The sequence below is a fragment of the Pyrus communis genome, chromosome 8 (genome assembly GCF_963583255.1).
Source record: "Pyrus communis chromosome 8, drPyrComm1.1, whole genome shotgun sequence".
In the NCBI taxonomy this organism is placed as follows: Eukaryota; Viridiplantae; Streptophyta; class Magnoliopsida; order Rosales; family Rosaceae; genus Pyrus; species Pyrus communis.
The window spans coordinates 23,801,717-23,817,994 of record NC_084810.1 but is presented as its reverse complement, the minus strand read 5'-3'; the positions used below and the strand labels follow the sequence as shown (position 1 = coordinate 23,817,994).

Sequence of the window (16,278 nt, the reverse complement as noted above, 5' to 3'; positions counted from 1 at the left end):
TTTATAAAAGCACCTCAATACCAAATCAGTACTTAGTATATCCATTCTCGATACAATTAAATAAGAAAAGCGTTTTTAAGAGCAGTAGATAAAACAATACCTATCCCAAATATGTAACTGGATCCTCTATGGATTTAAGGGAGCACACTAATCAATGCATTCGGGTTATTGAAATTTGATTCAACGGCTACAAACAGAGAGCTGCTCTGAAAGTTATAATAATTGTAGCCGTTGAATCAAATTTCAATGACTCGAATGCATTGATTAGTGGGTTCAGATCTTTTTGGATCCGGAGGGGATCCAGTTCCCCAAAATATGAACATCTTGAATACAATATCTTAAGTTTATAACATTTTTAGTACATATAACACAACCAAACTGCAAAAGAAATGAACTCCTCACTCATATTAATACCTCCAGTTATAAGTTGTATATAGCCATTTGTCTCGAAACGCAAGCAATCTTGTCTAAGAGCTACCACATTCATCAGCTTAATGGCAATAAATTATGTCCTTGTGAAATATCCTTAAGAAAAGCATCAAGGTTTCTATCAGATGAGCCACCATTAGCAATTGCACCTCGACAAACCTCTTGAAGTTGTTTGGCTCTTTCCCTCAAATCCTTCCCCTCCTCGCTTTCCACATCCATAAACTTTTTCACAAGTTCTGCAATTTCCTTGCTACTCACAAGAAGTTCGACCCCCACCTTCTTCTTCACCCGGTATCCAATCCTCCAATCTTCCACAATCTGCTTACCATTGGGAATTTGATCCCAAGATATTGGACAAGTAAGAATTGGAAGACCAGCATAAACAGCTTCCAAAGTTGAATTCCAACCACAATGCGACCAAAACCCACCAATCGAATCGTGACACAACACCCTCAATTGATCACACCAAGGCACCACCAAACCCAAATCACCAACACAATCTCTCAACTCAGAAGCATCTCCACGAGCCACCCAAAAAACCCTAACACAACTACTTTTCACCCCAGCAGCAATTTCATCCATTTGGGATTTCGAAACTGATCGGAAACTTCCCATGGAGATGTACAAAACTGACTTTTTGGGTTGAGAATCTAGCCAATGCAGATAATCGATGTCGTTTTGATTAGTGGGAAGAGTTTTTGAAAGTTCAAAGTAAGGTATGGATGGGCCAATAGGGTAGATAGGGAAAGCAAACTTGGCTTTCAAGGCTTCGAAGACTTGCGGATCAAGCTCGTAGACTGAAGTGAACAAAAGATACTGTGCTTTCTCTACTGCTTGAGAAACTGCTTCAAGGACCTTGGGGAAGACATTTTGATGGTCTGCAAAAAACGCTGGGGGTAGATCTGCAACGCTTGTGGTGCTGACTCCAGGAATGTATTCTATCGTCTCATCTCCACGCTCTGTAATTTTCACATAACATTTTACATCGTACAACATTATTATATTGTATATTAACAAAGAAAAAATGTTTTTTCTTTTCCAAAACCTTAAAATTTAAGATCCTCAAAATTATAGAGCATACATATAAGAAAAGTATCTGCTATACTACAGTTGAGAATAACTAAATTAACTAATACAAATTGTTCATAAGAATATCTTAAGCTCGCAAATACATCAACTTGTTTATAAATTAGAGAAAGGCTGTACGCAATTTATTCAAACTGATACAATTATTTCTGGTATATGAATAAAATATTAAGTGTCTTAAGTATATGAATAAAATAATATAAGAAAAACTAATAAAAAGTCGTCAAAAACTTTAGTTTTAATTAAAATGACAAAATAAAGGTGTAAGTGAATAGTATCAAGAATGATTTTTCAAGGTAAAAATATCATTAACGTTAAAAATAAACAGTAGCATAAATGTTTTATTAATATTCTCTAAAATATAATATATTGTCTTAGGCTAAGGAATAATCTAATGTTTTTTTCAAAGGGGTATAATTGATAACGAATCACAGTTATTCATCTATTCAGATTCAAAAAAAATAAAAACTACACTATATCTGCAACCACGATCAAACAAATTCACAACTTACAAATAAAAGACCAAGGCATATAAAATTCATAGGTCATGGTCAATTTTGAGCTTTCAAGTGCAAAATTGTTAATAAAGAACAAATTCATCTCAAAAGTCTCTAACACCCCCAAATAATACACGCCACGTGCTTTATCCTTTTGGCAAGTGGAAGTGACAGCATTTAACATTACAGAGTTCGTAATCATTCTCAGTTATTATATTTTTTTATTAAAAGAATTTAATTAAATATTTAATAATTTTGAATTTTGAATTATTAAATATGCTAAAGTAACTTTAGGAAATACTACAATAATGATTCCGGTAAGTGTACACGCACCAGAGACATCAAGAGGGAAGTGACCATTTTCTTTCAACAGCTCAAAGTGATGCAACATTGAGAACATCGTCGGCGACGGAGTCCAAAGCGAAGCCACGAGAATATTCCTTCTACTCCCGACCCTCAGTGCCCAAACAAGGAAGGTATCAGCAATTATAGCGGTCACCGGCTGCTCGAGCTCATCCAGAAGCTGCTCAACCGGAGCCTCCATCTTGGTCCACACAGCTTCCAAAAACGCGGCAAAATCTTTAGCGCGACTGTGCTCGGAGGGTATGACATTGGGTATGGTGGCTAATCGGATGTTGTCGGGTTTTGGGTCGGATTCGATGAACCCGTACCACTCTTCGGTGACGACGAAGGTGATGAGGAGTTGAGGGTTTTTTGAAGAAAGTAGCTTGCAGAGGTTCATCATGGGGTTGATGTGGCCTCTTCCCGGATAAGGCAAAGCCACCACGTGGCAGATTATGATTGTCTCAACTTCCGCTATGTCCATTTCTCCCTTGTTTGAAGATTGAATATTGAAGACTGAAGATTGAAGATTAAAACTTTGAAGCTATTGCTGAAGATTGAAGCTTTGAAGCTATTGCTATCCCTTCTTATATTCTATATATAATAAAACCCAAACTCGGGTGGAACTGTTTCAGGGCAGTGTGCTTCCCTTTTTGCCCCTGCTTCTTTTTGGTTATTTCAACTTTGCCCTTCAACATTTTTGTCTGGTTCCTTTTCTTTCCTGCTTTTTGCAGTGATTCCTTTTCACTGCTTTTGGTCCTTTTATTTTTTCCCATTTCTTTTGCTTCTCTTCTTTCGTGGCCGTCTGCTCTCTCCTCTCTCTGCCTCTGTTGGTCTCGAAGTGGATAGTTTTGTGGTGAGTTCTTCTAATATTGCATCTACAACTTTTTTATGCAATTGTATGGATTGTGTTCTGTTCAATTTTAGATGTTAGAAGCTTTTACTTTTTTTGGGGTTCAATTTTAAATGGGTTGTTGCTTTCGGAGTTTTCGTTTGATGACAGAGATGGGGTTTTTGGGGAGAAACTTTTAATCCGTGAGTTTTTTAGTTAGGTTGTGTTGTGGGTCTTGACAAATGGATTTCTGTTGAAATTGTTTCTCTTCTCATTTTTGGTTTTTTTTTATTTTTATTTTTTGTGCCATCGGGTTTTGCATGTGGGTGTATAATCAGGTTTTCTTTTGAATTTCAGGGGATTCAGGTTTTTATTTTTCTGGAACTTTTATCTGTAGCTTTGGAAGACATTTGTGCTTAAGGTGAGAAACTTTGGTTGCTTGCTTGCTTTTGGGTTTTTTTGTAGAATTAATTTTTTTTATTTTTTTTATTTTTTAAGAGTTACATTCGTGGGAATTCATTTGTTCTTCTTTTTTCCTGCATCTGAAAAATGCCACATGATGTGAGTTTATAATTAAATATGAATATCAAAATGGGTTTTCTGTGCAAATTTTCTTTTTCTGATTTTATAGGACTGAATAGGATGTTAACAATAACATTATTGTGTGATATGCGATCTAAAGTTCTTTGGTGACTTATTTGGTTTTCTTGCCACATGGGATTTTAATTTTTTTTTTTTTCGTGGTTTATGTGTGGTTCTCTGATGTGTTTTGATTTTTGATTTCAGGAAAAGTTAAGGATACGATCAAACGTTTACTGGTGAATTTTCTATTTTTCTGATTGTGTGTGATTTAATTTTTTTCAAGCTTTGGGTGTACTTTTCTGATCTGCTTTGATTTTTAGTTGCAGCAAAAGTTGTTGCTCGAATTTTCCAGTTTTTATATGCGGCTTTGCAAGCTCTTTATCAACAAGGTATATAATTTTTATTCTTTTTCCTGAATCTTTTGTTGGATGGAATCGTTTTTTGTTTTTGCTAATATACAATATAATAATGTTGTACGATGTAAAATGTTATGTGAAATTTACAGAGCGTGGAGATGAGATAGTAGAATACATCCCTGGAGTCAGCACCACAAGCGTTGCAGATCTACCCCCAGCGTTTTTGGCAGACCATCAAAATGTCGTCCCCAAGGTCCTTGAAGCAGTTTCTCAAGCTGTAGAGAAAGCACAGTATCTTCTGTTCACTTCAGTCTACGAGCTTGATCCGCCAGTCTTTGAAGCCTTGAAAGCCAAGTTTGCTTTCCCTATCTACCCTATTGGCCCATCCGTACCTCACTTTGAACTTTCGAAAACACTTACCACTAATCAAAACGACATGGATTATCTGCATTGGCTAGATTCTCAACCCAAAAAGTCAGTTTTGTACATCTCCATGGGCAGTTTTGTAGGAATAATTCAATTATTTTCTAACATTGAACCCTAGAACACATCGTAGTTTTAATTACATAGATGAAGCTAACCTGCAGAAGACATTGTCGTGTTTTAAAGAGACTGTTCTACTCACTAGAGACCTTAATATTCTTATGGTGATAGTCCCAAATACAAAGAACAAGTTCTCTGTGAGTAGGGAATCCTTTATATAGAGTTAGTGCTCCCCAACTTCCATCTATCGTGGACGATGGTTATTGCACCGTTGCCTCTAATTCCGCAGTGCATGTAGTGAAACTGACACGTGCTTCAAACCACAAGCACTATGGATGAACTTCCTCCATTGTATGATATGGTTTTTCCACGTATTTAAAAAACCCCAACTGACTTATAATTTCAAATATGCTAACTCACTATTATCAATACTAGTTGAGTCCAAATAAAGGATTCCTACATTCTCCCACTTGGACTTCACTAGTCTTTGGATTTGAATCAACATATTCAATTATAAGTCACCCTTAAGTGATCACAATGAGTTTTTTTATTTTATTTCATGCAATCCATATCTTATGCACATCTACCAACAGTCCTATTTAAAAATGAACTCCAGAAAACAATGCAAGTAAAGAACTGCATGCACCCTTAAATCACGTTTTTAGCAAGTCCTAATGTATGATGTCAATGGCATATACATATATGTTCAATCCATATCATTTTATGCACTACAATTATCACACTCTTGCTTCGAACAACTGAACTTCAAATCCAGTTCCAGCTTCTTGTACATAACAAACTTATACAATGTGTTCTTTGGAACAAACATCGATCACATGCATTTAGTGCTTCAAATAAGTCTGTACATGCAGTATAAATAATAATTAATACATAAGCTTGAAAGAAATTCGAAACATAATTTGCAGCGACACCTACATGTCAGTGATCATGATTTATCCAGCAACATTCTTTTCACTCCCACATACCAGCTGAATCAAAGCTTTCATATAACCCCATGCTTGTGATGTGTTCTTTAAACACTCCCACTGCTAAAGGCTTTGTTAAAGGATCAGCAATCATCCTTTTGGTATCAATGTGCTCCACTAATATGTCACCTTTCTTCACATGCTCCTTTACAGATAGATATTTGACATCCATCAAGCGTGTTGCCTCAGATTTCTTATTATTCTTGGAGAAAAATACAGCTGCTTTATTGTCACAATAGATAACCAAAGGTCTTGAAATTGAGTCCACCAATCTCATGAAAGTAATAAGATTTTTCAACCACAACCCTTTCTTCGTTGCTTCAAATAAAGCTATGAACTCAGCTTCCATAGTTGAGGTTGCCAAAGCCTTTTGTTTAACACTTTTCCAGGATACTGCTGCACTTCCAAGTGTGAATACATAACCACTCGTGGATTTCCTATCATCCAAACATCCTGCAAAATCGGAGTCCGTGTATCCTACTAGTTCAAGGTTCTCCACTCTCCTATAAACCAACATGTAGGATTTTGTTCTTTGTAAATATCTCAAGACCTTCTTAGCTGCAACCCAATGTTGTTCCCCTGGATTAGCTTGGTACCTCCCCAATACACTAATTGCAAGGGCTAAATCAGGCCTTGTACAAACTTGTGCATACATAAGGCTTCCCACCAATGAAGCATATGGTTTTGTTGACATTCCATGTTTCTCCAGTTCATTCTTTGGGCATTGAGATTTATTGAGCCTGTCTCCTTTCCCCTTTGGTACTTCTCCATTCGAACAATGTTGCGTGTTGAACCGTTGGTGCACCTTTTCAATATAAGACTTCTGTGAAAGCCCCAATAATTTTTTCAATCTGTCTCTCACAATTTCAATGCCCAGAACAAAAGAAGCATTCCCCATATCCTTCATTTCAAAGGTTTTAGATAACAACCTTTTTGTCTCCAACAACATATTCATGCAATTACTAGCTAGAAGTATATCATCCACGTACAAAATGAGAAAAACAAATTTCGAACCACATACCTTAACATATATGCAGTCGTCAATTTTGTTCTCAATGAAACCCATGGCAGTGACTTTTTGATCAAACTTCATAAACCACTGTCTTGATGCTTGCTTAAACCGTATATGGATTTGTTTAACTTACAAACCATATTCTCATGTCCTTCTCTTACGAATCCCAAAGGTTGTTGCATATAAATCTCCTCTTCCAACTCTCCATTAAGGAAAGCTGTCTTGACATCCATTTGATGGAGCTCAAGATCGTAATGTGCAACCAATGACAAAATGATCCTCAAGCTGTCTTTCATAGAAACTGGGGAAAAAGTTTCAGAAGAGTCGATCCCTTCTGTTTGTGTGAAACCTTTAGCTACAAGTCTCGCTTTATACCTCTCCATTTTACCATTCAAATCTTTTTTGGTCTTGAAGACCCATTTGCAGCCAATTGGCTTGACATTCAATGGTGCTTCCGCCAAGTTCCACATGTTATTAGTTTGCATGGACCTTAGTTCATCAATCATTGCTTCTCTCCAATAGTTGGACTGTTGGGTCTCCATTGCTTCATAAAATGTCATTGGATCATCTTGCATGCCTTCACACATTTCTATTTCCTGAAGATACACCAAGTAGTCACTTGAGATGGCTGACTTTCTTGTTCTTGCTGGTAATGTTGAGAATCAATGTCAATTGTAGGTGAAGTAGGTGGATGTTGTAGGTGAAGTAAGTGTGTGAGGTTGGTGAAGTAAGTGGAGGTTGTAGGTGAAGTAGGTGGATGTTGTAGGTGAAGTAAGTGTGTGGTGTAGCTTTCATTTGGTTTGCTATAAATACCCAAGTCCCCAAGCATTGTATATCATCCAAGGAAAAACAAAGCCTAGAGCTAAATAAGAAAAGCTTTGCTAATTAGTTTGTTTTGTGAGCTTTCTTTAAGAGAGTGCTCTATTTTCTTCTTCTTGGGATCATTAGAGTTATCTTGGATACTCTTCTTATTCAACAATTGGTATCAGAGCCAAGTCGGTCAGGGATCGTTCTTGGTAGAGCATTGGTTGTAAAGTCTCTTGAAATTCCGAGTATGCTCTGTGGTTGCAGTTTTGACTGATCTTCCACATCAGAAAAAATTTCTTGAGATTATTGCTGGGGTTATCACAAACCTTGAGAAGGAGCTTCTTTGTGTCGAGAGTAGTGTATTACTCTGCACGGTAGTCACTCAAGCTTGTTCGATGTAGTCAAAGTCTTGCCGATACGATGGGTGATCTTCAAGTTGTTGGAGGAATCAAGAAGCTCAACAACCAAAACTATAACACGTGGGCAACGTGTATAGAGTCTTACCTTCAAGGTCAAGACTTGTGGGAGGTTGTCAGTGGTAGTGAAGTTACACAACCGGCAGCGGAAGATGTTAACGGCGTCTTGCGGAAGTGGAAAATTAAAGCAGGCAAATCAATGTTTCCCTTAAAGACCACAATAGAAGAAGAAATGTTGGAGCACATTCGGGATGCTAAAACGCCAAAGGAAGCATGGGACACTTTTGTTACACTCTTTTCGAAGAGGAACGATACAAAATTGCAACTTCTCGAGAATGAGCTGCTATCGATGGTACAACGCGACATGACGATTGCCCAGTACTTTCACAAGGTGAAGTCGATATGCCGCGAAATTTCAGAATTAGATCCAACAGCTCCTATTGGGGAAACCAGGATGAAGAGAATAATTATCCATGGTTTGAGACCCGAATATCGAGGGTTCATTGCCGCTATACAAGGATGGCCGACACAACCATCGCTTGTTGAGTTTGAGAATTTGCTTGCCGATCAAGAAGCTTTGGCAAAGCAAATGGGAGGGGTCTCGTTAAAAGGTGAGGAGGAAGCGCTCTGCACCAAAAGTAAAGGCAGCTTTAAGCAGCGTGCTGGTGGTGGATCTAAAAGAAATGGTGACAAGGAAAAAGGTCATCAAGGAGGAGGGAGTTCTCGGCCAGGGGGAGCTCCGAAGTATCACGGCAACCGTGGTCAGTCCCAGAATAATAAAAGATTTGAGGGCAAATGTTACAATTGTGGAAAGAATGGTCACATGGCGAAGGATTGCTGGTTCAAAAGGCCTGCAGAGAGTAACGTCGCCAACTTAGAGAAGAAAAGTGAAGATGATTGGGACGCCGTAGCATATCTAGCTATGGATGAAGAATGGGATACTGAAGCATCTTCTTGGTGGTGCTCAGAAAATGAAGTGTTGCCTGATTCAAGAGAGATAGAAGATAAGTTGCAGCAAAAGATGGGGGAGCAAATTGTTCGAATCCAGTCGAGACCTGATGAGTCTGAAGATTCGCTTGATGGTGATGATGTTGAGCAAGCAGTGCCCCAAAACCCTTGCCAAGCTGACATATATCAACAACCAAAAGAAGATAGACCTAGTGAAGTGGAAGTATTAACTCCACAATCACAACTAAGGAGGTCAACAAGAATCAGGAAGCAAAATCCTAAATACGCCAATGCAGCCATAATTGAAGAAACAACTGCAACAGAACCTGAGACGTTCGAAGAAGCATCGCAGAGTTTTGAGTGGATGACAACTACGAAAGAAGAGCTTGATGCACTTCAGCAAAATCAGACTTGGGATCTCGTGCCAAAGTCAAGAGATGTGAAACCCATATCCTGCAAGTGGGTTTACAAGATAAAGCGTCGTCCAGATGGGTCAATCGAGAGGTACAAGGCACGATTGGTAGCTCGTGGTTTCTCTCAACAGTACGGACTAGACTATGATGAAACGTTTAGTCCAGTGGCGAAGCTTACAACAGTACGAGTCTTACTTGCACTTGCAGCCAACAAAGACTGGAATCTGTGGCAGATGGATGTGAAGAATGCTTTTCTTCATGGAGAGCTGGATCGGGAGATCTACATGATCCAACCAATGGGATTTCAGAACCAAGATCATCCTGAATATGTGTGTAAACTGCGGAAAGCACTCTACGGATTGAAACAAGCACCCAGGGCGTGGTATGGTAAGATTGCTGAATTTCTAACACAAAGTGGTTATTCAATAACACCTGCAGATTCCAGCTTGTTTGTCAAAGCCAATGAAGGAAAGCTAGCTATTGTGCTAGTGTATGTGGATGACTTAATCATAACCGGTGATGATGAGGCAGAAATTCTTCAGACGAAGGAGAATTTATCAGTCCGTTTCCAGATGAAGGAACTTGGTCAACTCAAGCATTTCCTTGGTCTAGAGGTTGATCGCACACAAGAAGGAATATTTCTCTGTCAACAGAAGTATTCCAAAGATTTATTGAAAAGGTTCGGAATGCTCAAATGCAAGCTAATCTCTACGCCGATGGAGCCAAATGTCAAAATGAGTGCACATGAAGGAAAAGATTTGGAAGATGCGACGATGTATCGACAATTGGTAAGTAGTCTGATCTACTTAACCTTGACTCGACCTGACATTTCTTATGCAGTTGGTGTGATGAGTCGGTACATGCAAAATCCAAAGAAGCCTCACTTGGAAGCAGTTCGACGAATACTGAGATATGTGAAGAGTACAATTGATTATGGTCTTTTGTACAAGAAAGGTGAAGACTGCAAGTTAGTTGGTTACTGTGATGCTGACTATGCGGGAGATCATGACACCAGGAGATCAACAACTGGGTATGTGTTTAAGCTTGGTTCTGGAACCATCTCTTGGTGTAGCAAGAGACAACCAACAATATCTTTGTCAACCACAGAAGCAGAGTATAGAGCAGCAGCAATGGCAGCTCAAGAGAATGCATGGCTAATACAGTTGATGAGTGATCTACATCAACCAGTAGATTATCCAGTACCATTGTACTGTGATAACCAATCGGCCATTCGCTTAGCGGAAAATCCAGTCTTTCATGCAAGAACTAAACATGTGGAAGTGCACTACCACTTTATCAGAGAAAAGGTTCTACAAGAAGAGATTGAGATGAGACAGGTCAAGACGAATGATCAAGTTGCGGACTTGTTCACAAAAAGTTTAAGTACAGGCAAGCTCGAAAATTTTCGCTGTCTGCTCAGCACAGTGCAAAGAATGAGAGCTGACATTGAGGGGGAGTGTTGAGAATCAATGTCAATTGTAGGTGAAGTAGGTGGATGTTGTAGGTGAAGTAAGTGTGTGAGGTTGGTGAAGTAAGTGGAGGTTGTAGGTGAAGTAGGTGGATGTTGTAGGTGAAGTAAGTGTGTGGTGTAGCTTTCATTTGGTTTGCTATAAATACCCAAGTCCCCAAGCATTGTATATCATCCAAGGAAAAACAAAGCCTAGAGCTAAATAAGAAAAGCTTTGCTAATTAGTTTGTTTTGTGAGCTTTCTTTAAGAGAGTGCTCTATTTTCTTCTTCTTGGGATCATTAGAGTTATCTTGGATACTCTTCTTATTCAACAGGTAATACCCTTCTTTCCGCTATGGCTTGTGGCTCAATTAATTCACTTGTGGGTTGTGATGAAGTTCCAATGTCAGGTTGCTCACTATTCCCCATTGTTACTTGTTGCTCAGGTAACCCACCAAAGAGTTGCGATGAGGTCCCTGCATGAAAATCTGATCCTACCCCACTCAATGAATAATCAAAGTTATCAATATTAAACTCAATTTGTTGCTGAGTTATATTGATCACTCCACCATCATTTTCAATTATGTGGGTCCTATAAGTTCCATCATTATCAAACCATTCAATGTTATTATCAGGCAATACATTGCCAGTTTCTTCAAGGTTGAATCTTGATGCCTCAATGTCTAGTTCTAGTGAGCACTCCCTTTCTTCAATAAACTTGGCAACTCCAGTCTCAAAGATTCTCATAGGAAAATCAGTAGAATAAAATATATACCCTTTGGTCTTTGCAGGGAATCCCACGAAATGACAAGAAATTGTCCTCGAGTCTAATTTCTTTTCTCTTGGGTTGTAAACTTTTGCTTCTGCACGACACCCCCAGATATGCAAATGATTAAGACTTGGTTTACGCCTTATCCATACCTCATAAGGAGTCTTACTCACAGCCTTTGTTGGGACTCTATTCAAGATATAGTTTGCCATTTGTAAAGCTTCTCCCCACAAGTATTGTGGAAGTTTTGCACAACTCATCATGCTCCTCACCATCTCTATTAGAGTCCTATTCCTTCTCTCAGCCACACCGTTTTGTTGTGGTGTACCTGGAGATGTAAACTGCGCTTGAATTCCACACTGATCCAGATAGACTGCCAGAGGACCCTTTGCCTGACCAATCTCAGTGTACCTGCCATAATATTCCCCTCCTCTATCTGACCTTAAAACTTTTATGGACAAATCCAATTGATTCTCAACTTCAGTTTTAAAAATTTTAAAACATTCAAACACTGAAGTCTTATCTTTGATCAAATAAAGATATGTGAACCTTGAGTAATCATCAATAAAAGTCACAAAATATATATTTCCACAAAGAGTTTTAATTGGGAAAGGTCCACACACGTCTGTATGGATTACTTCCAAAAGCTTTTCACTCCTTATTGAACTCTTTTTCTTGACTTTAGTTAGTTTACCTTTGCAACAACCAATACAATCCTTTAAATCACCAAAGTCCAAAGTCGGCAATATGTTGTCCTTTATTAATCTTTCCATTCTGACTTTTGAAATATGGCCTAATCGTTTATGCCACAACATGGCAGATGATTCGTTTGATTGCAATCTTTTACTCGGCAAAAAGCTCTCAACATTCAAGCAATTTGAATTGGGAAAAATGGAACACAACAACTGCCAAAGATCATTTACCAAGAAGCAAATTCCAACAACAACGTTTGGATTATTTTTCATAGAAATTCTGATGCTTTCATTATCACCAACAAAAGCATAACCAGATTTTACGAGCTTAGATGCAGAAATTAAATTCCTTCTTAATGAAGGTACATATAAAACATCAAACAATTCTAAAACATGACCACTTGACAGTTTCAACTTTAGACTCCCTATAGCCTCCAGTGCCACTTTATTTCCATTGCCAACATAAACTTGAAAAACTTCATTTTTTGTTGTTGTAGTTCCTCTTGTGAACCCCTGCAAAGAATTGGTGATATGCACTGAACAACCAGTGTCAAACCACCAAGAATTTGGAGGGACTTCAACAAGATTAGTTTCAAAACAAACAAAAATTTCAACAAAAGAAATACCTTTCTTAATTTTCCAATTCTTGCGTTTATCACAATCTTTCTTCATGTGCCCATATCTTTTGCAAAAATAACATTTGACATTGTCCATATTTTCCTTAGACATCTCAGGTCCCCTAGGAGGAGGCATTCATGGCAGTATCATAAGATTTGAATGGCTTAGGAATCTTACCATGTTGATACATAGGTTTCTTACCCCTATCTGCCTGCATGAAATTGACATGGTTGATCATTTGGTTCTTCTTAATTCTTGCTTCCTCTTGAGCGCAGATCGAGATGAGATTATCTAGTATCCATTTCTCCTTTTGAGTGTTGTAGGAGACCTTCAATTGCTCAAAACTTGATGGCAGTGAATTTAGTGCCATATGAACGACAAAAGCATCGTCCACAGGCACCTCCAAGTCTTTAAGCTTTGAAGCAGTTTCCACCAGTTTAAGAATGTGCTCTCTCACTCTTATTTTCATCAAACTTAAGTGTGGTGAGAGTGGTCATCAAATTCCCCATTTCAGCCTTCTCTGATTCCCTGTACTTTGCTTCAATTGCCCCCAGGAAGACTTTGGCCTTGTCACCAGCAACAATTCCTCCACGCAGAGTCTCACTCATAGTCCTTTTCATGACCATCAATGACATCCTATTAGCTTTCTCCCATTTCTCATGTTTCAACCTATGTTCAACGGTTGAAACATCAGTGAGTGGTTCAGGCTTTTCCTGCCTCAGTGCCAAATCGAGGTCCATCAGGCCCAGGACAATCTCGATGTCTTGTTTCCATTTCTTGAAATTTTTTCCACTTAAAGGCTCAATCGAAGAGAATTCATGGCTGGAGTATTCACTGCAGAAGACAACTGATTATCGTCAGTAACTAACCAATGCATGTTTGTACCACACTTATGAGCAAGAGGTACAGACTGCCATTGAAGGATAATCTTTTCATGCGTATATCTCAGGCCTTTGGACAAGAGTTTATGCTGAACAAAGACACCATGCGTGATTTAAATAGCTTGCCTGCTCATACATATTTTCTTTTGAGAAAAATGTGGACGTTGCATGAATCTCATCACCAGATAATAAAGTGTATAAATTTAAACAACTTAAATAATGCAAAAAGTGCATGATGATATGAATTTAAAATTGCAAAACTCATCATACAGAAAATTAAACACAAACATATTGGTTCCAAGGCTTGTTAGTTTGCTCTGATACCAAATGTAGGAATAATTCAATTATTTTCTAACATTGAACCCTAGAACACATCGTAGTTTTAATTACATAGATGAAGCTAACCTGCAGAAGACATTGTCGTGTTTCAAAGAGACTCTTCTACTCACTAGAGACCTTAATATTCTTATGGTGATAGTCCCAAATACGAAGAACAAGTTCTCTATGAGTAGGGAATCCTTTATATAGAGTTAGTGCTCCCCAACTTCCATCTATCGTGGAGGATGGTTATTGCACTGTTGCCTCTAATTCCGCAGTGCATGTAGTGAAACTGACACGAGCTTCAAACCACAAGCACTATGGATGAACTTCCTCAATTGTATGATATGGTTTTTCCACGTATTTAAAAAACCCCAACTGAATTATAATTTCAAATATGCTGACTCACTATTATCAATACTAGTTGAGTCCAAATAAAGGATTCCTACAAGTTTTCGATCAGTTTCGAAATCCCAAATGGATGAAATTGCTACTGAGGTGAAAAGTAGTTGTGTTAGGGTTTTTTGGGTGGCTCGTGGAGATGCTTCTGAGTTGAGAGATTGTGTTGGTGATTTGGGTTTGGTGGTGCCTTGGTGTGATCAATTGAGGGTGTTGTGTCACGATTCGATTGGCGGGTTTTGGTCGCATTGTGGTTGGAATTCAACTTTGGAAGCTGTTTATGCTGGTCTTCCAATTCTTACTTGCCCAGTATCTTGGGATCAAATTCCCAATGGTAAGCAGATTGTGGAAGATTGGAGGATTGGATACCAGGTGAAGAAGGTGGGGGTCGAACTTCTTGTGAGTAGCAAGGAAATTGCAGAACTTGTGAAAAAGTTTATGGATGTGGAAAGCGAGGAGGGGAAGGATTTGAGGGAAAGAGCCGAACAACTTCAAGAGGTTTGTCGAGGTGCAATTGCTAATGGTGGCTCATCTGATAGAAACCTTGATGCTTTTCTTAAGGATATTTCACAAGGACATAATTAATTGCCATTAAGCTGATGAATGTGGTAGCTCTTAGACATGATTGCTTGCGTTTCGAGACAAATGGCTATATACACCTTATAACTGGAGGTATCAATATGAGTAAGGAGTTCATTTCTTTTGCAGTTTGGTTGTGTTACATGTACTAAAAATGTTATAAACTTAAGATATTGTATTCAAGATGTTCATATTTAGGGGAACTGGATCCCCTCCGGATCCAAAAAGATCTAAACCCACTAATCAATGCATCTGGGTCATTGAAATTTGATTCAACGGCTATAATTATTATAACTTTCAGAGCGGCTCTCTGTTTGTAGCCGTTGGATCAAATTTCAGTAACCCATGGTACTTTGGAATGTGGTGTAGCAAGCTAGACTTAAATTCGAACTCATCGGTCTTATCTCGAGCTGCCCTAGGATATTGAATACATAGGGGTGCGGCATTGTCCATTCCCGAGGCTGAAAGCTCCTTGATTGTTCGATTGTCCGCTGCTGTGACTTGTGCTTCTTCTTCCTCTCTTGCCGTGGCCTCTTCTTCCTCCTCAAAATCAGATTCTGAGCTAGAACTTCGAGGGTTAAGTTCTAGCTCCATCCTCTTCCTTCTCAAAGTTTGGTCAAAATCGTCGTCAAAGTCAAAGATATTTGCACGACCAGGTTGAGAGTTACGAGTCATAAACTAGTACCTAAAAACAAGAAAAGAAAACAAGGTCAACAACTAAAACAAAACACACGAAAAAGAAACAACGGGGGATTAGCAAAGTTGCTAATCCCCGGCAACGGTGCCAAAAATTTGATGTGGTAAATAATAGCACTCAAATTAAATCCTATTATTGATAATTGTAGTAAAGATGTAAGTAGGGATCGTTTTAGGCTAGGGATTAGGAGGGATTGCTAATCTAATAAAAATTGACTCAAAGATACAAAATTAGGCTTAAAAATACTTAAATAAACTCAAAGACTCTTAACTAAACTTATATCACTCAAACAACTAAAAAGACTCAAAACAGCACAAAACAATCAAATAGACTCAAACTAGAATCTAGGACTTACTTTGGGCGAAAATTGAATTGGTTTTGACTTAAAACACTTAAAAACACACAATAGGATAGATTATAACTAATTTGACACAACAAAGTAAAAGGGATTGAGTTTTTGACGAATTTAGAGTAAAAACAAGTAACTTAAAGATTTAAACAAAGTTGATACGAAATTGGGTAAATGGATGGATGATTAGCTAGCTAGAGGGTCCTTTTCCACACATGACACACTTGAAAACAAATTGATTTCCAGTTGCTTTTTTGATAAACCATGAACCTCAACACCCCAGATTAACCGTGACATCACTAATTAACCTTCAGATTTTCCTTAAATCATTGAATTGGA

The 16,278-nt window shown here is 38.4% G+C and overlaps 2 protein-coding genes across 2 annotated transcripts; one reads left to right on the top strand and one right to left on the bottom strand.

Moving 5' to 3' along the window:
* Nucleotides 1-312: 312 nt before the first annotated feature.
* Nucleotides 313-2,927, bottom strand: LOC137741315 (UDP-glycosyltransferase 87A1-like). The gene is made up of 2 exons (XM_068481035.1): nucleotides 2,346-2,927; nucleotides 313-1,388 (listed from the first exon to the last, which is right to left on the bottom strand). Exons 1-2 carry the CDS (start codon nucleotides 2,836-2,838, stop codon nucleotides 487-489), a joined length of 1,395 nt encoding a protein of 464 aa, XP_068337136.1. The 5' UTR covers nucleotides 2,839-2,927; the 3' UTR covers nucleotides 313-486.
* An 850-nt stretch (nucleotides 2,928-3,777) lies between these two features.
* LOC137743189 (UDP-glycosyltransferase 87A1-like) lies at nucleotides 3,778-14,899 on the top strand. The gene is made up of 5 exons (XM_068483074.1): nucleotides 3,778-3,781; nucleotides 4,089-4,157; nucleotides 4,274-4,629; nucleotides 8,566-8,572; nucleotides 14,379-14,899. Exons 1-5 carry the CDS (start codon nucleotides 3,778-3,780, stop codon nucleotides 14,897-14,899), a joined length of 957 nt encoding a protein of 318 aa, XP_068339175.1.
* The last annotated feature ends 1,379 nt before the right edge of the window (nucleotides 14,900-16,278 follow it).

Coding starts and splice junctions, on each gene's coding strand:
- LOC137741315 (XM_068481035.1), bottom strand. CDS start 2,838: ATGGACATAGCGGAAGTTGAGACAATCATAATCTGCCACGTGGTGGCT. Junction 1,389..2,345: donor CTTCCCTCTTGATGTCTCTG/GTGCGTGTACAC, acceptor TGAAAATTACAG/AGCGTGGAGATGAGACGATA.
- LOC137743189 (XM_068483074.1), top strand. Junction 4,158..4,273: donor GCAAGCTCTTTATCAACAAG/GTATATAATTTT, acceptor TGAAATTTACAG/AGCGTGGAGATGAGATAGTA.